At 40.9% G+C, this 21,330-nt stretch overlaps 1 protein-coding gene across 2 annotated transcripts in view; it reads left to right on the forward strand.

Annotated features, from left to right (window-relative positions):
• The first annotated feature begins 20,269 nt into the window (after positions 1-20,269).
• The window catches only part of EPC2 (enhancer of polycomb 2), a 179,342-nt gene continuing 178,281 nt past the window's right edge, over positions 20,270-21,330 (forward strand). For both annotated transcript variants that reach the window (XM_020984745.2, XM_020984746.2), the window contains exon 1: positions 20,270-20,723. In XM_020984745.2, the coding sequence (XP_020840404.1) occupies positions 20,571-20,723 (153 nt within the window). In that variant the 5' untranslated portion in view covers positions 20,270-20,570. The remainder of the gene's footprint in view (positions 20,724-21,330) is intronic.

Consider the following 21,330-nt stretch of genomic DNA (forward strand, 5'->3'; position numbering starts at 1 on the left):
CTTTGCTATGGAAGAATGAGGGATGGAATGGAATAAGTGGAGAGGAGGAAGGGAGGAAATACAGCAGGAAGGATGAACAAGTACAAATTCCCTGGGGTTTGGGGTTTGGAGGAAAAATTCACCCTGGGGGTTTAGCTGCAGAAAATTACCCAAGAAAAGGGATAAAGGAAATTTACCTCAGAAACTTTCTGTTTTAGGACTGTCCTGGGAATATTCATTTTCCCCTACCCTACATGGAATTCAGAGATTTTCATTGGTGATGTTGAATGGATCTGTGGTCCATTTATTGTGGTACATCCACTGATGTGGTACTCTTCCTACTGTGGTGTAGATTGGAACCCTCCCCCTGCCTTCTCATAGAATTGATCACCAAATAAACTGTTTTAGGGGGTGTTCTAGCTCTCAGGCTCTCAGGGGTGGTGAACCTGCAGCCTTGAGGCTACATGTGGCCTTCTAGGTCCTTGGGTGCAGCCTTTTGGCTGAGTTCAAGTTTTACAGAATAAATCCTTTAATTAAGGGGAGAATTGGGCTTGAGATCAGGAAGATCTAAATTCAAATCTGGCCTAAGACACTTACTAGCTATTTGACCCTGGGCAGGTCTGATTAACCTCTGATTGTCTTGGTTTCCTTAACTGTAAAATGAGGATAATAATAGCACCTCACACGTTTGTTGTGAGGTTCAAATGAGATATTAATAAAAGTGTTAAGCACAGTGACTGGTACACAGTAGGAATGGTATAAATGCTTATTCCCTTCCATGCCCACTAATGTAATGATATAGAAAGATATTTTTTATGTCTTTCAGGATACTGACAAATGGAAGATATTGTCAATGAGTCATAAATCTTCCAGCCAGGATCAAGGACTACTGAATGGTGGTAGTAACCAAACGTTTTTATTTTTAGGAATATGTAACTAGGAATGTTGCTATGACTTCTTGTATTCTGACCTCATATTGTTCATATGTGTTTAAAATCAAGAGCATCAAGACAAAATCTGTAACTGATATCACATGTGGGCAAGTAAAATAACCAGATGAAGGAAGAGAATTCCTTTCACTTTATTCACTGTTATCAGAAATAACATGGACCTCTTCAATTCTAATGTCATGTCCCAGTCCTCCCATCCTGGAACGAGGTACAGCTTCCCTAGGGATGGGGAATTGAGGTTAACTGCTAGGGATCAGATATGTGGCTTTAAGCTGAATCTGTGACACATGCCCTTATCACTCAGACCCTCTTTTCAATGTCCTCTTTGTCTAGTCTCTGGAGCAATAAAGGAGCCACATAAACCACCTGGGTAATATAAATGTACCACATGGACTCCTGATGACCTCTTTCAAGGGCAGCCAGGTGTCACATACCAGACACAGAAGGAAACAGGAAAGACTACTGCACAATTGTTAAAGACTCTTCCAAGTCTTACCTGGCAACATATTTGCTCCCATACTGTCCCCTCCACACTGCACGGTGAATGGTGCCAAAATCGGGCTGTTCTGACGTTTGTATACCCGTGCTATCCTCCCACTCTGACCCCACCTAAATAGTCTCTCTTTAACTCAGGTTCAGGCAGAAGCTGCCAAAGTTCATTTCCAATGTACAAATCTCAGCCTTGTTCCTCTCCTCTTATACTACTATTTCTCATCCCTATTAATTAATCTCTCATTAATAACTATTCCTTTTTTTTTCATCTTTTAGTTCCCATGTATAGGTCTCGACTGTCTAGAAGTTGAAAACTGGAGAGAAAGAGGCACAATTTGCTCTTTCGTCCACTGGCTCCAGGCACGACTGTCATAAATAAAATAAAGTCCTGCACCTGATCCAACTTGAAAAGTTGCTTGATTTAATGAACATCTAAAAGTGGGTTATAAGAATCATAAAGGGCAGGTAGGTGGTACAGTGGATAGTATGCTGGGTCTGGAGTCATAAAGACATCTCCTTGAGTTCAAATCTGGCCTCAGACAGTTATTAGCTGTGTGACCCTAGTCTCTTTGCCTCAGTTTTCTCATCTGTAAAATGAGCTGGAGAAAGAAATAGCAAACCTTCAGTATCTTTGCCAAGAAAACCCCAAATGGGGTCATGAATAATTGGACACGATGGAACAACAGGATTATAAATCCAGTGTTTTAAAGCACTCCAATAAATTTGATTTTTAAAAGCTACCTTTTAGGTTGTTTAAAGGGCTATCAGGATTAAATAAGTACACACAAGTCTTTTTTTTTTTTTTAGTGATAATGGAGTTTAAGAAACTAGTGGCTTAATCCAGCTCAACAGTCTATTTTAAAATATGCCTATGTTTTTATAGTTCAGACACCTTTTCATAATGCTTTAGGAAAAAGACAACTTATTTTTAACAATAGGAAATTTGGCAGGCTATTACTTCTGAAGGTAGACGGACACCCTTTCCTGTTGGTGTTAATGCCAGCTGCTGATTGACACTTGAAAAGCAACTGCTTCTAACTTTTATGGGGGAGGGTAACATAGGCTAATCATAGAGCAGCCCAAAGATTGCTCTTTCATGTCCATGTTACATCATATGGGTTATTACTACATACAGAGTTCCATTGTCGGAGCATAGGCCGTTAAGTATTACTATTTATAGAATTAGAGTTTCACTCAAAATGTTCCCCATCAAAAAGATCTGATCCACTTGGCCTGATTTTTATCCTCCTCTCTGTAGATTTCTTCTGGGTTGAGAGCTAACTTTGAAGTCAATGGGAATCTGTCTGTCATGGAAGGAACCAAATGGCTTTGGTACAGACATGGCTAGACAGTCACCTGACTTCATATATAAAAAGGGCTCTTACATTTAAAAGGATTTCTAGACTGCCCCACCCTGCACCTTTTTGCCTCTGGGAATGCCAACAGGCCAATACCTCCTTGTCCAGGCCTCCAACTTGGTTATAGATATTTTCTTTATAAGACTATGATAATTTGTTTGGTACACTGAAAGCACTGAAAGGAATTTCCCTTTATACCTAGGATTTTTATGCAGGGGACTGAATCAATTTTTTAAAATAGAATTTTTGAATGGGAAGAAGTCTTCGTAATCAACTGGTCCAACACCCTCATTTTTAAAAAAATTACTTTTATTCTGAACTCACCAAACCCCCAATACAACGAGCATTTCAAGATTCAGAGTAGAACAGAAAGGAAGATTGTACGTGAAACTGCAGATCAATGTCATAGATAGCTTACCTTTCTTTTTGTTTAGAGCCATTTTTTACAGGTATTTGGAGGGGTTTGGGGGAGAATTCAAGCAAGTCACTGCTTTTACTCCACCCTTTCTTTTTAAGTATATAAATTTCACCTGTGGCTTTCAAAGCTGGCTCCTCTGATCCCGCTTATATAAACAGGTTCAGATGCCCTTTATCCTTTGAAAGAAAAAAGCCTTCTCTTTCCTTAAATCCTGCTACTGGATCCCTGACCCCTTTCTTCCCTTTCAATGCCAGACTTTTAGAGCACAATCAATGTTTGGTGCCTGCACTTTCTTTATACTCATTCATTGCTAAATACTGTACTGTAGAATATCTCCACATTAGTATCCCAGCAGCACCTCAAGTTCAACATGCCTCAGGCGGGACGTTATCATCTTGTTCCCCAAAACTCCACCTCCCGATTTTCCTATGGCTGTGAATAAAACTATTTCCAGTCAGTCATCTATTCTCAGAGCCTGTCCTTGGACTCCTCCCACGCTCTCACCTTCCACATTTAATCATTTCAGCAAGACCTATTAATTCTCCCTTGGCAATCACCCTCTCATCTCTACCCTCATTTCCATTCCTCCTATCACCAGCCTAGTTCAGACTCTCATTTACCTCTTTCTATTATTATATTTATCACATACATGTCAGTGGAGTATAGTGGAAAAAAAAAACATTGGGTCTTGTAGGAACAAGCTTTGGGTTTAGGCCTGGTCCTGCTACTAACTAGCTGGATGACCCTAGCTGTAAAATGGCATTAATAACACTAGAATTACCTACCTCTCAGGGGTTAAGAAAAATGCTTAAAGCACTATGCAAATGCTAGTTATTTTTGTGATATTCTACTGAGCAGTAAACTTATTTAGGGCAAGTACTGTGTGTCTTATCCAATGAGCGTTTACTAAGCACAGACTGTGTACTAGGGCACTATGTTCACTGCTAGAGACATAAAAAAAGAAAAAAAAAGACAAAAACAGTTCCTGTCCTAAAGGAGCTCACATTCTAATGGGGGAGGCAACATGTAAACAGCTATGCACAAACAAGATAGGGTAAGACAGGTAAATCAAAGAGGGAACCTTAGAGGGAATACACTACAATATAACATGAGAGCGGCTAGGAAAGGATTCTTGAAGAAGGTGGGAATTTTAGCTGAGATTTGAAGGAAGCCTGGAGGCAGAGCACATCTAGCACCATGCCCTGTATACAACAGGCATTTAATAAATGCATGCTGATTCCCCCTCATTTGGGAGTACAGTAACTAATAGGTAGTAGGTGCCTCAATAAGCTATTGGATGAATGGATAAATTCATGGATAAATGATAATTAAATAATTTTTTATTCTCAACAGGTGAATTTAATATACTGACTCTTAAAAATGTTCTAAAAAGTAGAACATTAATGGGGGAGTTGTGTTTAAGTTGACCTAGGGCCAAGAACTTAAAAATCTGATTCAGTAACTTTGACAAGTAGATTCATTTGCACCTCTTTCAACTTAATGTCTTTAACGTGTAGTGACACATTAGCATAATTTAAAATATGTGTTTTCATATTAAAAAGTAAATTAAAAGCTTTGTGATAAAATAATCAAACCTCTTTTGTTTTTGTTTAGTTAGATATTTCTAACTAACATGAAAAGACTAAAATTGCAAACCATTTGTGTCTTTAATGTTCAGGAAAGCAGCTCTTCCATTTATGTGCCTGAAGAGGTCTTTTTCTTCTTCTTCTAGGTAAGTTGGTAATGTTACTTTGTATCTAAAGCAGAGTAGGAAACAAGTTACTGTGATTCTATTTACATCAAAGCAATTTCCTTTTCTTTCTTTCTTTCTTTCTTTCTTTCTTTCTTTCTTTCTTTCTTTCTTTCTTTCTTTCTTTCTTTCTTTCTTTCTTTCTTTCTCCTCCTCCTCCTCCTTCCTCTTCTTCCTCTTCCTCTTCTTCTTCTTCCTCTTCTTCCTCTTCTTCTTCCTCCTCCTCCTCCTTCCTCTTCTTCCTCTTCTTCCTCTTCCTCTTCTTCTTCTTCTTCTTCTTCTTCTCCTTCTTCTCCTTCTTCTTCTTCTTCTTCTTCTTCTTCTTCTTCTTCTTCTTCTTCTTCTTCTTCTTCTTCTTCTTCTTCTTCTTCTTCTTCTCCCTCAGTCTCCCTATCTTGCCCAGGCTGGAAATGCAGTAACCACTCATGGGCCCAATCCCACTACTGGTTATTATGGAAGCTTAGCTCTGCTCCATTTTTCTGACCTGACCACTTTGACTTTCTTTAGGGAGCCTGGTATACCCCAACCCACTCCTGGGGGCTCACCATGTACCTAGTCCACACACCCTGTACTTTATCCCTGCTATAGTTAAGAATTTCCAAGCTAAAACAACCAGTAGCCTTTCTAGGAGTAGGATCACCCACATTTGCCGCTATGCCCAGTTTTGTTGTCGTTAAGTCCTTTCAATAGCGTCCGACTGTTTGTGACCTCATTTGAGGTTTTCTTGGCAAAGATACTGTAGTGGTTGACCATTTCCTTCTCCAGTTCATTTTATAGATGAGGAAACTGAGACAAACAGGGTCACACAGCTAGTAAGTGTCTGGGGGTCATATTTAAGCTCAGGAAGATGAGTCTTCCTGACTCCAGGCCCGGCATTCTATGCACTATGGGGCCACCTAGCTGCCCCTTACTATGCCCAGCACATCAAAGCAGTTTCATAGTCTCATTATCATTTATCAAAAGAATCTGCTATAACATGCAGAGAAGGATCACATCAAGTAATTTCTGCTCTGACATAAGTGTTTGTGTCATGCGTATAGAAAAGCATGTGTATGTAGTATATAGATGGTAGAATGTATGTCTTAATTACTTCCAAATATATTCCTCATGAAGATCTCCTGACTGGCAATTCTTTTGTTTTTCACAAGGCTTCAAAACTTACTAACATTCAGCTATTGCCAAAATATTGCCAGATATACTTGTGACTGCATTGTGAGACCATCTCCCACTTTTTTTTTCTGTATGAAGGCTCATACGCTGCGGCCCTAGCTAACCATTTAACTATCCTTGCTGCGTTCATGATTGTACTGAAGCTATGGATGAACCTGCTGAGCTACTGATCGTGTAGGGGGTCCACATCAAGTGACACATATGGGGTTAGTTATTATATTAGTTGTCCTTATGGAACTTTGCCTGCTGTGATGTTGGTTGTGTGTCAGATTTGTAGAGTATTAGTCATAGTCATGTTGGGAATCCATATCGAAGTGTGCCTGCTGGGTAAGTGATCCCCTTGCCTAACCATATCGAACTGTGCCAACGGGGTAAGTGATCATGTTCTGTGTCCACATCTAGCTGGGCCTGCTGCGTTAGTGATCACATTGTGTGTAATTGCAGGGCCACCCTGGGAATTTACTGCTATAGATCGGGAAACAGGGCAGGAGGGCAGCCAATAATTGTGCATGTTTCGGGTTGTTAGCTGTACTATTGAGTGAGATCATCAACTCCAGTAATGGAAAACAAGTTTTTAGTTTTAAAATGGAAATGGACTTGACATTCTTAATCCTGAACACATTTAGACCAATTTTTCTCCTGTTATCATCGCATATAGTGATAAACGATGTGTAGCAAGAATAGGGTGAATATTAAAAAGGTGAAAAGCTCTTATGTACTAGACTAAAGGCCCATCTAATATTGCCAAGGAGAAATAAGCAGGAAAGTTATATACTCCATCCAAAGAAAATGCTTTTATTTCTTAACAAGATAAACACACACTTCAGGGATTAATTTTTTAAAAAATGAATAACTGCAAGGAATAAGTATTTTGTCTGAGAGTATGAGTGATCCTTTGCTGATTATGTTCTTGTCACCAATTACCAGGGTCATATTGATAAATGTTTAACGACTGGCTCTGGTATGGAGGTGAAGTATATGCAAAACAATTAAAAAAATTTAATCTATATCATTAACATTTTCTCCATCACTTTCCCAAGTAATTTCTTAATCAAGCCCTGATTTGTAGCATTTACCGTTTTCAAGGTGTAAGTGCTCACATTGAAAATTTAACAATTAGTTCTCACAAGACTGTATGAACCAGCCTCAGTACACCCCGACTTATACATCCAGAGAATTTCCTCATCTTCCAGGATCCAAAAGGATTGCTGAAACCATGGATTTAAGTTTGGTGTCTCAGTACTTTTCATCTGAAAGATAATAATGAACATAAAGACAAAAAAAAAAGAATAAAACAAAATTATAGACCATGACTTCAGAGTAAAGAAAACTACTTTTTAATTTGTACACTAAAACTATGTATCCAGAGGCAGCTATGTGGTACAGTGGATAGAGCACTGGTCTTAGAGTCACAAGAACCTGAGTTCAAATCTGTCCTCAGACACTTACTAGCTATATAATCATGGGCAAGTCACATAACCCTGATTGCCTCAAAAAACTGTATATCCAAATGAGTATTGTTTTTCAAAGTATCGAAGAATCACATAATTTGAGAGTTGGAAGGGACCTTGGTAGACTAACCTCAGTTGGTTCTATTCTTATTCTAATAATTCTGCCATTTCTCAAATTATTTCTGAAGCCACTCTTTCAGAAAAAATTATCTCTTGGATTTTGTCCTCCAGATATGATTTTAGTGAGGGGTGGAGTTGCTATTAGTTGTTTCAGTCATATACAACTCTTCATGACCCCATTTGAGGTTTTCTTGGCAGAGATGTTGGAGTGGTTTGATATTTTCTTCTCCAGTTCATTTTACAGATGAGGAAACCGAGGCAAACAGGGTTGAGTGACTTGCCTGGGTCACACAGTCAGGATGACTCCAGGTCCAGCTCTCTATACATTGCACTACCTAGCTGATGCATACACATGTGCATATATATATGCATATACATACATATATACATACATTTCTTATAAAAATCTTAGATGTGATATGAATCCTTATAATGCTGTAGTGAAAGTTGCTCTTTTATTTTTAACAGATAAGAACAAATGCAGGCTTCCACAATTGCTTTTGGATGAAACTGTAACTTGTCCATTGATTTATTTATCATGTTGTGGTTATGAACCAGAGCTACTCATGATGCTGCTCAGGTTGCAACTTGCTTCTTTCTAAAATAAGGAGGAAAAGAGGAAAAAGGAAAAAGGAAGTTGGAATGAAGGTAGGAAAGAAGAAAGTAAAGGAAGAAAGGAAGGGAGGAAATGAAGAAGGGAGGGAGGGAGGAAGGAAAGAAGGGAGGGAAGAAAAGAAAAAGAAGGAAGGGAGGGAAAAAGGAAGAAGAGAAGGGAAAAAAGGAAGAAAAGGAAAGAAAAGGAAGGAAGATTTAGAAGGAGGGAGGAAGGAAGAAAGAAAAAGAGAGAAGGAGGAAGGAAAAAACAAAGAGAAAGAAAAGTTTTCTCATTTTGACTAACAGGCTATTGAGTTATATCTTTAGGAAAAATACTTATAAATCATTCTAAATATCTTCTATAATCAAAGTATGAAGTATCTGACTTTTATGAAAAAGTTGAATTCCAATTAAGTATTCATTACTTAGATGTTTTCATGTTTAATAGACTTATAATGTCCACCTACTGAAGTATCTAATGTTAGCTCTTTAGCGGGGTTCTATAGTCATGACAATTTGAATAACAGTTTAATTCCAAGCCTTAGTAACTGGCAAGACCAAAGCAGCATAGCTTAATAAGGTGATAATGAGAAAGGAAAAATGCCCTGCTCTGTTTCAGCCTGGCTTATACTTAAATGTTTTAAATGGACCTCGGATACCTCAGAAACTCCAGGTTTTGTCCTAAGTGTGCTTTCTATGTAGTTCCAGGTATGTGATCTCATGTTATGGAAACAATAACAATATTAATTCTTCAAAATGGGTTTTTAATGTTGCTTTCTTTGGTTAGATTCCCGTGCACAATGTAGATGAAGTTTAAAATCAGAGGAAGTATTTTACACAGGGATTGAGGCAAGTTATTTAAAGGCTAGTCCACCACAGTGGAATAGGCTTGTGTTAACAATCTTGCTGAAGAGGAAGTAGAAAACAGGACCAAGAAGGCCAGCCTGACCTTTAAGAGGCAAAATGACAGACTGTGACATTGGCGTGCCATCAAGCTGTAGCCTGAGCTAAAGTTCTCCAAAGCCATTGTATAAAGTTTCAATGGAGTTGTGAGCCTTGGACTGATTAGTGATGGCAACGACCTTTCTCAGTCTTCATTCTCCAAACTTCTCTGCAGCTTTTGTCACTGTCAATCATTTTGTTCTTCCATTCTCTCCTCCCTAGGCTTCCGTGACACTGTTCTCTCTTGGTTCTTCTTTTATCCATCATTCCTTCTCAGTCTCCTTTATTGTTGTTTGTAGGAAGCAGGGAGGGAGCTTTGGATAAGGAGAGATTCAAGGTAAGAGAAAAAGTGAAGGTTTCAATTTGATTCATTAGTCAAGGGGATTGAAATCCTGGAGGAGATGGGAGAAGATGGGATCAAGAGTTAGCCTTAGTAAATGTACCACAGATTACTTTGGCCTCTACTGCCTGAAGGCCAGGTGTGTTACATTTCATTCTAGCCTTCGGGTTCCCTGGTTACCGTTAAGGAGACTTGGGAGGGAGTCTTGTCTCTCTGCCAACGGATGGTGTTCCTTCAATTGTAAGGGGGAGCCTACATGCCAGTTCCATTAGCCATCAACTGTCAGATTGGCTTTTACACAGAAGGTATAAACACAAATATACAAATTTATTTCCCCAACATGTGAGAGACATAATCTCACCCCTGTACCTCAGTCTCTGGGAAGGGGAAGAGTTTATAGCTTAGCTTGGTTCCTATAAAATACAGTATAGAGTACAGAGTACAGTTCAAGTTCCAAGTCCAAAATCCCACAGAGGATTAAATTCTAGGCATGACAGCTTCTCAGGACTTCCATGTCAGGCTGACTAGCTGTACCATCCTGTCTGCAATCCTGACACAAGGTCACCATGGCATGAACTCCTGGGTCAGTGGGGTTTGCCTCTGGTACCTGAAACTTAGACGGATAAATAACACTGAATAGAACCAACCTTTGCCAAGCCCATTTCTTGGAGCTGGAGTGAAAGAGGGAGAGCAAGAGAAGGAGCTCTTCCCCTGTCACCTGTCATGGCACCCATACTCAGTGTAGCAGATAAGAGCTGCTGAGAAGAATGCAGCCAAAAAAGGAATGGGGTCATGATTGGCTTAGTCTCACAAGCTTTAATGATGCAGGCAGCCAATCAAAGAAGGCTGCCTCTCCAAATGTAACAAGGGATGCAGAGACCTCCATTAACATCCTAGTTCCATTTAACTTTCATTCATATACGTATGTAAACATTTCCACCTAAATACTTCTGGGGCATACTGGACCATCTCTCCATTGAAACTTTATACAATGGCTTTGGAGAACTTTAGCTCAGGCTACAGCTTGATGGCACGCCAATGTCACAGTCTGTCAGTTTGCCTCTTAAAGGTCAGGCTGGCCTTCTTGGTCCTGTTTTCTACTTCCTCTTCAGCAAGATTGTAAGCATAGGGGTGAGTCTGGTGGAGTATAGCTCAAATCCTATGTAGCATCGGTCCCACTACATTTCCACCCAAAGGCAACATTACTGCCAGCTGAGTGCTCCTTTCAGCTTTTGCTGGCACGTGTCCAGGGTCATCATTAGTGCTTGGCTGAGTATAATACCAGCCCTTAGAACCTAGGCTCTGGAGTGCCTGAAGGCTGGATGTTGATGACCTTTCAAACTCATTAGGTTGTGAATGTCTTCTCCCTTCACTTAGAACAGAAAAAGGACAAATAAAAAAAGCCAAGGATGAAGACCTGTTTCTTCTGGGCCATATGGCCTCAGAAGGGATGAAGGCCCCATGGCTGTGCATCTTATTACATGGTCTCTCCCCAGATGCTATGAGCAAAAGAGTCTTCAAACTCATGAAGCAAAGAGATAACCAAAGCTGACTCACCTTTGCCTTCATTTGAAAAGGCCCCTCCCAAACATAGTTAGCCAACTGTGACCAGCTACAGAATGTCTACATGTATGCCATATTCTTGCCATGCATCATCATGATTCTCCTGGAAGCCATCTCCTCATTGTCTTCCACGTAAGGAGGCTGCACAAGTTGAGCAAGCTAATAGGATCTGAGCATACAGCTGACCACCATTACAAAGGGGCCTGGACAAAGTGCTATAAGAAATATGAGGAGGGAGATATCGCCTTTACCTAGGGGGATATAGGAAGACTTCGTGGAGGAAGTGGCACTTAAGCTGTCCTCCACGCAAGGACGTTTCAGGCATGGAGGACAACTTGAATGAATCAATACATGAATCAACAAGCATTTATTAAGTGCCTATTGTATGCCAGGCACTGTATTAGATGCTGGAGATATACTTTCAGAGAATGAAATGATGTCTGCTCATGTGAGTGTACATTTCTAATGGGGGAGACAATAAATACATATATAAACATAATAATAAATATAAATAGTGATATATTATAATTATAGATATAAATATGTTTGGTGTAAATAAAAAGTGAATAAATACAAATATATACAAAGTTGCAAAATATACACGTTGGGAGGGAGGGCATTAGCAGTCGTAGGGATCAGGAAAGGTTTCATGAAGATGAATACACAGAGCACAAAGAAGGATCAGAGGGTCATAGATTTATAGCTGAAAGAGACCTTCGACAGTATCTTATCCACTCCTTTCATTTTACAGTTGAGGAAACTGAGGTCTACAAATGTTAAATAACTCGATCAAGGTCACACAGGTACTAAGTAGCAGATCCTGGATTTAGGCCCAACTCACTTTGACACCAAATCCTGCCCTCTTTCCACTGCACCGCAGTGCAAAAAGTAAAGAAGGGAACAAAAAACAAGTTATAGTCCTAATTAGTTGGAATGTATAGTATGTGATGAAGAATAGGAAATACGTCTGGAAAGAGAGGATGATTAGAACTGAGTAGTCAAGAACCTGAAATGCCAGAAAATAGACTTATCAGAGAGCAGCTAAGTCCAATTATCCATCTGTCTATCTATCTATCTATCTATCTATCTATCTATCTATCTATCTATCTATCTATCTATCTATCTATCTCTCTCTGCCTATCTATCTATATATCATATATAATATACATATATACTTTATGCACATATATACTACATATATACATGATATAAACATTTCTAGATATATGTATACATATATGAAGAGCAGCTAGGGTAGCACAGTGAATAGAGCACTAGGCCTAGACTCAAGAAGACTTGAGTTCAAATCTGGCCCTGGAGAAGTCACTTAACCCTGTTTTCTTTTCTATAAAATGAGCTAAGAAGGAAATGGCAAATCACACCATTATCTTTGCCAAAAAACCCCAAATGGGGTTACAAAGATTCAGATGCGACTAAACAGATAAAAAAGCACACATATGTATACATGTATACACACATGTACATATATGTATACAAACACCTACATATGTGTGCATATGTATAAGTGTTCCCTATAGATACTGGCTTTAGCTGCTATCTGGTAAATCTACTTTCTCTCTCTCTCTTTCTCTATTCTTTTTATACACCCATACATCTGTGCTTACTCCACCCATAAATTACTTCCATTTATCAAAAAACATATGAAAACACTGGGCTAAGCACTATGAGTGATATAAAGATGAATAAGACACAAGCCCAACCCTGCAAGAACTTATTATCTAACTGGGGAAATGGAATGGATGCAAATAATGATAATTCAAGGCAGAAAATATGTGTCTTAAGAAAAGTGCTTCATTTGTTCAGGAAAGAGAGAGATCAGTTCTGACCTGAAGAATCATGGAAGACTTTGTGGCTGAGGTGGTGTTTGACCTGGGCCTTGAAAGATGGCTAATTTGGATGGGCAAAGATGAAGGGAAAGGCATTTCACATGAAGAAAACAACAGGAATAAATCCTTGGAAGTGGAAAAGCATGGAGCATGTGAAAAAGATAACTTAAAACACCCTCTTTTTTCCAGTCTCAGATGAACATATGAATATCAACACCATCACCATCATCAACACCACTGAATAGCTAGCACATCCATGTACAACTTGTTTATGAGTAGACTTTAATCAGTGTGTTTAGTCAGAAGCTCAATGTTTTCCAATTCTTCTAGCCAAAAGGTATCTTTGAAATCTGACTAACTTGGCAAACTACTCTAATTTATAGACCAAATTGTCCCTTTCCTTGTGCTTCACAAACAGTGTTTGGAAGTTCAAGGAAGGTGACTCAGAGGTTTAGGAAACCCATAATCCTAGGATTTTAACTTGGGAAACAGAGCATTTATTACTTATGGGGGGATGCAAGCTGTTGTTATAGGGTTAAATTCCTCGAGGGTGGATGCTGACAGCTGTTTTTAGTCATATTCTCACAGCTTGCTTTATTTACAAATCTATGTTGTAATCATGTACATCTTTTCTTGGGGAGGAAATGAAAAATAGGCTATTTGTGTGTGTATATAGGCATATATATATAATATCTACATGTGTATGTATACATATGAGTATACATATATATATATATATATATATATAATATATGCATGTGGGTACATATATTGTATATACACACACATAACAGTATATAGGGGAACAGCTTAAGTAGGCTTTAGCTCTGCACCTGTTTCAGCTCCATGATGGGAGAGAAAGCAACCAGAAATATTGGCAACAAGTCAACATGGACTGAGTTGCCTCCTGAGGGAATAGAGAGACCACCATTGAGGTTGGCAAGCTACCAGCCCCTCCCAAAGATACTTGAAGAAAACAGGATATGGAGTGGGAGTAGATGAGAGAGGGAGGCTGGGTGGAATCAGGATGGGAAAAAAAGTTGGAGATCTGAACCAGTAGCAGATTTTAGACTGTCAGACTCTAAGCCGAGGTAACCGTTCTCCAAATCCTTTCTCCAAAATGGTCTGACAGGCACAGATATACATGTATAATAAATGCAAGCGTGGCTTTAGTGGTGTGATGGAAAAGTAAAGTGTCTTGACTGGACCAGTCCTGATTGTAGATGGATGGATTCAGAGCTGGTTTCCTTAAGATTCATATTTCTCAAAGTTCTAGCAGAGGAGGCAGTCATTTAAGATGAACTCTTGTTTCAGATAGACTTGCTAATTTAAATTGTGTTTGTTTCATTCTTTGTACTTACATTCCCAAAGCCTAGCACAATGCCAGCTCCCTAGGGGGCACTTCATAAACACTTGTCCATTGATTATTTTCCCCTTTTAAACTTAGCCTCTGTTTGTTTCTCAATGCCACATCATTTTTTCAGATATGCTGAAAGGATGAGGACCTTCCTTGATCATTGTTATTCAGTTGTGTGCAACTCTTCATGGCCCATTTAGGTTTTCTTGGCAGAGGTACTGGAGTGGTTTGCCATTTTCTTCTGTAGCTCATTTTACAAATGAGGAAACTGAGGCAAACAGAGTTAAGTGACTTGCCCAGGGTCACACAGCTAGTGAGTTCCTGAGGTCAAAATTGAACGCAGGTCTTCCTGACTACAGTACCATCTCTCTATCCCCTGGGCACCTAGCTACCCTCCTTGTTCATTACCTTCTTATAATCCATATGTCAGGAATGGCAGTGCATTGGATCAGGGTTGGAGGATACTTTAGATATCATTTAGTCCTACCTCCTCCCTTTACAGATGAGGAAACTGAGGGCTAGAGAAGTGAAATGATTTAGCTGAAGAAGAACTTGGACTCTAGTGTTTTGATTCTATATCTGGGGATGGAGTAACTGCATTTAGAATCAGGGAGACCTGAAATCCAATTCTTCCTCTCTCTATTGCTTACTCTATTGCCATAGGCAAGTCACAGCCTTTCAGAGTCTTAGTTTCCTCATCTGCAAAATGGGGATAATAACACCTGAAATATCTTCTTCTTAGGTTTTTTTGAAGCTGAAATGTGACCATGTATTTAAAGTGCTTTGACAAGTTTTAAGTACTAAGAAGTGGCAGTTATTATCATTGTTACTATATCACTTGTCCTGCTGTAAACCCAAATTCTTGAATCAAAACTCTGAAACTAAGCCTGTAGATCTTTAGTACTTTCTTGCAGTTTGGATACAGAAATTCTTCCAATCATAGTTGTCTCTCATAGTCACCAGCTCATTCACTTAAGTAAACTATTCCTGGTGTACACATATATAATTGCCTGAGTGAGCTGTTACAATTTGTTTCATGAAAGAAGGGAATGGGGTGCGCAGTAGTAGGGAGCAAGGAAGAGATTTCAGAATAAGGAGAGGATCCAGTAAATTATGATGTGAACTCTGGAGAGACATTTTAACAGTCTGCATTACCCATTTCTTTCTTTCTTTCTTCCTTTGGTTGTTTAATAAAGAAAACATGGAGCATTCCTGAATGTTCAATTTCGGAGGCTTTCTGCATCCTTTATGGAGCTGGAAAAGTAAATTGTCAGCTTATACACAAGGTGGCACCCTGTGATACCAGCCAGGTTTGAGAGGAGAGATGGAGAGAAGAGACTGAATCACATTCTTGAATTTACCACCTGGCATTCTAACTGTAGAGAAAACAGAAAACGAATAAGACAATGCCCATCAACACTTATGAATAGCATCCTCTTCAGTGAGTCCAGGGGTTGAGAGCAGCCACAGTACAGGCATGTGGGGAGCTAGGAAATTTTTCTGATTGATTATAATAAGGAAAGTAAACATTATGTCCAGATTACTCACAGATAAGAACTGAACTTCACTGATGATTGTGATTATTCCAGTAAAACTGGGGAGTGAGGGTTGGGGGATGTAGGGAGGTCGGGAGGCAGGAAGGAAATCCACATACCAACTTAATTAACTTTAAATTGGGTTGTTGAAATACTGAGCCAATCTGAAAGAATGTGACATTTGCAAAACTCTTAAATAGTTGAATAGCGACTATGACTATTTGTTTTTCTCAACCAGATTGTTTGATTTTTAAAAGTTATTTGTCAATTATTTAGAAAAAGCCTGTTACAGGAGTGGGAAATGCACAGTGAGCTTCTATTCTGGCTTTCACAACAAATTGCTGTTTGATCTTGAATAGTCAATTTGTGTGACTCACTTTCCTTATTTTTCGCCTTAAGGAATTACACATATACAGCTGTTTTATTTTTAATATTGCTTTAAAACCCAGTTCTGATCCCCTCATCTTTCTTCATATTATGTTTCTTCGGTTAAATGTATGCAGTTCGTTGTGGGTCAAGAGAAAAACGTATTTGAACGGATCAGTAAGAATGTGTTATAATTATTCCGAACCTTTCAAAATTCTTTTTGACAGGCAACTTTTTTTTAGTAAGAGGACCAGTCTCAGAGGTTGAGACCATAATCATATGCTTTTTTATGCAGCAAGAATAGTGGTGAAATACAACAAATATGTTAGGAAAAAGGCTTAGTTGAATAAGAAATAATATTTATGTACAAATGAAAGACTTTCCAGACACCAACAAGAGTCAAATACTAATTTGAGTAATGAACTGGAAGTCAGAAAACACAGACTGCCTGTGATAAATATGTATTGTGTTGTTTCCTTCAAACTCTTTATTCCTAATTCAATAATAACTGCCCATATGGCAACAGTAGAAGAGAGACTTAAGTGAGAAACTTAAGTGGACGAAGGTTTCATGATCATTTACAAATGCACTGGCTCATTTGGGCCTTACAATAACCCTGTGAAGTAGGTACTAAAGATCTCATTACCCCAATTCTATAGACGAGAGAACAGAGGTATAGAGGGCTTAAACACCTTACTTGCTTATAGTCACACAGCTAGGAAGTTTGAGGAGCAGGATTCAAATCTAGGGCTTCCAGTCTTCAAGTCCAGTACCTCTTATTCATAATGATGGGAAACTTCTTAGAGTTAATAGAAAAAAAAATCTGTTCTTATTACTATATACCAGAGTTTAATATGATTTATAGTAATGTGTTGTCTTGCTTCCCAAATTGCTATTGGCTCATAAATGTTGGGCTGAGGAACCAGAAATGCTGTGGGTCATTACAGGAACATGCATGGACAACCAAATTGAATTCAGGTAAGAGACCAGTGAGGAACTCTAGCTCAGCCTGGAGTAGGAAGTGTCCTGGTTCCCCATTTATTCACCTCCACCCCTGCCTCCATTACAGAATCCACAATGGAATAGATCTAAATCTAGCCTCTAGGCTATGGGTTATGAGTCTTTATTGGGATCTTTGGGGCATTTAGGTTAGAAACTTTACAACCTGGAATGCTCAGCAATCCAAAGCATTTTCCCAAGTAAGAAGGTGAATAATAAAGGAAGGGAAGAGGAAGTGTGGGGGAGGGGAAAGAGATTTGGGGGGGGGCAGGAAAGGTGGCCAGAGCTGCTGGTGAAGCACAAGACTACTTGCACTTGAAAATTTCTGGGGACCCAGGGAAAAATCCTAGTAGCCCACTTACTGCATTTTCTTTCCCTATATTACTCATATTCAGTTCTGTGCTGAACCCTCAACTCCTTGGTTTTTTCCTTTCTTTATGCCTTCCCTTCTGCACCCCTGGGATTCCTGCAGAGAGCAGTGTTCACAGTCAGATCAGCTTAAGAAAAGTTCCGGTTTGAAACATTCCCATTTTTTACTTAAAACATCTTCCAAGGAAAATGTTTAGGATTTTAGATTTAGAAAAGACCGACATTACCTTAGAGACCAGCTAGTCCAATTCCCTCATTTTATAGATGAGCAAAGAAATGGAGGTCCAGGGAGTTTGTGACTATGCCAAAGTCACAGAGGTTGAAATCAAGATTTGAATCTGGCTCTTCCATCTCCAAGTCCAGTGTTCTTCTCATTACATCATTGCTTAATGATAATTGACATTCATACAGGGTTTCCCAGAAGTCAGTGCAGTTTTATGCTTTTAATTCCTTTAAAACTGCACCCAGACTTTTGGGACACTGTATAATGTTGTTAAGACTCTCAAAACCCTTTGCATGCCTTGTTTTCTTTGATTCTCACAATGGGGCTATGAAGTTGGTACAATGGGTATTATTATCCACATTTCACAGATGACGCAACCAGAGTTTTTAAGAGACTTGCCCATGATTATATGGTGAGTGTCAGAGGCAGGATTAGAACCCATATCTTTTCTGGCTACAAGATTAATGCTTTGGGGCAGTTAGGTGGACCAGAGGATAGAGCTCCAGCCTTGGAGTCAGGAGGACCTGAGTTTAAATTCAGCCTGACACTTGACACTTACTAGCTGCATGACCCTGGGCAAGTCACTTAACCCCAATTGCCTCCCCCTCCCCTTAAAAAAGATTAATGCTTTAAGACACTGCTTTTGTGCTCTAAACTGGCTTGATTATTCTACCCAATGTGACTATCCACTCTTCCCAGCAAAATCCCACCTTCTACAGGAAGCCTTTCCTGATTCTTTTAATGCTAGTGCCTTCCCTCTATTGGTTTTCTCTAGTTTACCTCGTATACAGTTTGTACATAATTTGCATGTCATCTCCCCCATTAGATTGTGAGCTCCTTGAGAGCAAGGACTGATTTTGTCTTTCTTTATATCTTAGCACTTACCATAATGACAGACACGCAGTAGGTGCTTAATAAATATTTATGAACTGGAAATGTTTATAGACGTTTGTTAAAAAAAATCTTGGAGTCAGACAAATGACCATTGAGTTTCACTTTTCCTTATCAGACCTTGAGCAATCCCAATACTTTTCATATGTTTCTGTTCCTTACTTCCTTAATTATTAAGGTTTGATAATACTTGTCACTGAATTCCTAGGAATTTTGTTAGGATTATGTAATTCTTTAAAGATTAATCAAGATACTCCAGCTAAAGTAAGTGCCAAGAATACTGTCATCAAGATAGAGCTCAAATCATACTTCTCTAAGCTTTCCTTGAACACTCCAGCCTAAAAGTGATCTCTTCCTCTTATTAACTGAACTATTATTTTTCTGTACAGTTTATTTGGCATGTAATCATTTGTTGCATTTTGACATCGTCTCTCTCTTCTACAGTGTACTTAGGCAATCGTGGGTCCTTAACCTCAGTTAAATGAAGGGATAGGATCAGGTGATCCTTAAGGTCCCTTCCAGAACTGAGTACCAAACATCTTTTGTTTTTGCTTTTCATAAATTTGTATAATTTTAGATAAAATGGACTTAATTTTGCTTCCTAACTAGAACCCAACTGGGACCACCATGTCTTTAAACAACTCTCTAGTCTACCAGCAACTAGTGAAATGCCTTGTGCATGAATACATTTTATCAATACAAGTTGGTTTATACTTTTGTTTAAGCTTAAAAAAAATCCTCCAGACTTTCGAAGTCCTTCGGATAGCGCTGGTGACATCAAAAGCTGCACACTCTAAGATGCTAGGATTTGGTGAAAGGAGTAGCGCACTTGCTCCACTTGACCTGATTTATAGCTCCGGAATCCCCTCACCTCGGTAGCACTACTGCCTTAGGCATTGCCCCAAGGAAGGCGAGTGTCAATGGCAGGTCGCTTCCCTAGGACAGCTTTCTTTCAGGAATATTTTAGGTGAAAATAGTGCAGGAAAAGAGGTCTGGGGTAGCAAAACTGGCTCCAGCCAGCGGAGACTCGACTGGAATTCTGTTACCAAGCGGTGTAGACCAATCCTATCGTATTTTCACACCTTCTGGGCACTTAGTGAGGTTGAATTAAGAGTGCTCTGGGCTGCTTGGAGATAAGCACTGTTTAAATATAGGGTATTATGATGATGACTGTTTTACTCTCTTACTTCGCCTAAGCACCCATGGGCTGAGCTAAGGGTGAGCATGCACTTTTCAGGAGTCCTCCTTCCCCCGTGGTGTGCACGGATGGGATGCGTTGAGGAGGCAGGGAACACATGTTATGGTGCATGGCAACCCACGCACACCTGACAGCAGTCAGGTTGGTGGTGGGTCGCAGGGTTTTCGCCAGTCCTCTCACCCTGGGAGGCCCTAGGGCCCGCGCATACTCCCGCGGGCCGGGGGCGCGCCGAGGAAAGAGTGGGTGGGGAGGGGAGCCGACTGGAGAGGAAGGAGGGAGGGAGCGAGGGAGGGGACGGCGGGGAGGGAGGGAGAGGACGAGGCGCGTCCCCGCGGCGGGGGCGCGCCCTCGCGCGGGCTGCCGGGATCGCTCGCCGCCGCTGTGGTAATGTCCGCCATGTTGGCCATGGCGCAGGGAGCGGATCGGGCGGGCGAGCGGCGGATCTAGTGTGTGGAAGCGGCCGCGGGCGGCGGTGGGTTGTTCTCGGGCGGGGTGGGCGCCCATGCTGTGGACGGGGGCAGTGAGGAGGAGGAGGAGGAGCGGGCCGGCCGTGCTGCACTGAGGAAGGAGAGGAGGCGGCGGGAGCCCTCCCCCCCCCTCGCCCGCCCCGCCGCCGCCGCCGCCGCCGCCCGGGCTGTTCCTGTGAGGCGGGGAGACAATGAGTAAACTCTCCTTCCGAGCGCGGGCGCTGGACGCCGCCAAACCGCTGCCCATCTACCGCGGCAAGGACATGCCCGACCTCAACGACTGCGTCTCCATCAACAGGGCCGTGCCCCAGATGCCCACCGGGATGGAGAAGGAGGAGGAATCGGTAGGGACTCGAGTGTTTATTATCCCCCCCACCTTTCCCTCCTCCCTCCCCCCTCCCCATTGTCAGTCGGGCATCGCCATTCACGGAGCGCTCTACGCACGCTGGAGGGCGCAGCCGCTGCTCCGCCGCATGGGACCGTACGCCGGCGGAGTAGCGTAAACTCTCTCCGGCAGCGCAGAGCCCTTCGCGGCCGCCATGTTGTTGCGTCCCAGTGTTGTGATTAGCTCGCCGCGGCGCTTACGCTGCCGTATGGGGGCCTTGCCGTAAGCGGCGTCTAGGAATGGCGCAGGGGGATGCGCTGGCCGCCTTTGGCGTAGTGCCTCTGACTCGTTTGTGCACAGGGGGCCTTTGGGGCCAGAAAGGTTTGTTTTTCCGGGTGTTTTTGTTTTTTCCCCCCTTTTTATTTTCCTTTTTTTTTTGGTTGTTGTTGCAGCGGGTTTCCTTTTCTTTTTTAAAAATTACTTCGGGGAAGTAGAACGATCTCAAAACAAACATCTGTTTGTCCCTGCAAGATAGTCTTTCTCCTGTTCTTCCCCTCAGTCTTCCCCCTTCCCCCCATCCTCCCATCCCCGGTGCGGTAGGAATAAGCATTCCGTAGTGCAGCATT

The sequence above is a fragment of the Phascolarctos cinereus genome, unplaced genomic scaffold, assembly GCF_003287225.1.
Source record: "Phascolarctos cinereus isolate Bilbo 61053 unplaced genomic scaffold, phaCin_HiC Scaffold_726;HRSCAF=1367, whole genome shotgun sequence".
NCBI classification, from domain to species: domain Eukaryota; kingdom Metazoa; phylum Chordata; class Mammalia; order Diprotodontia; family Phascolarctidae; genus Phascolarctos; species Phascolarctos cinereus.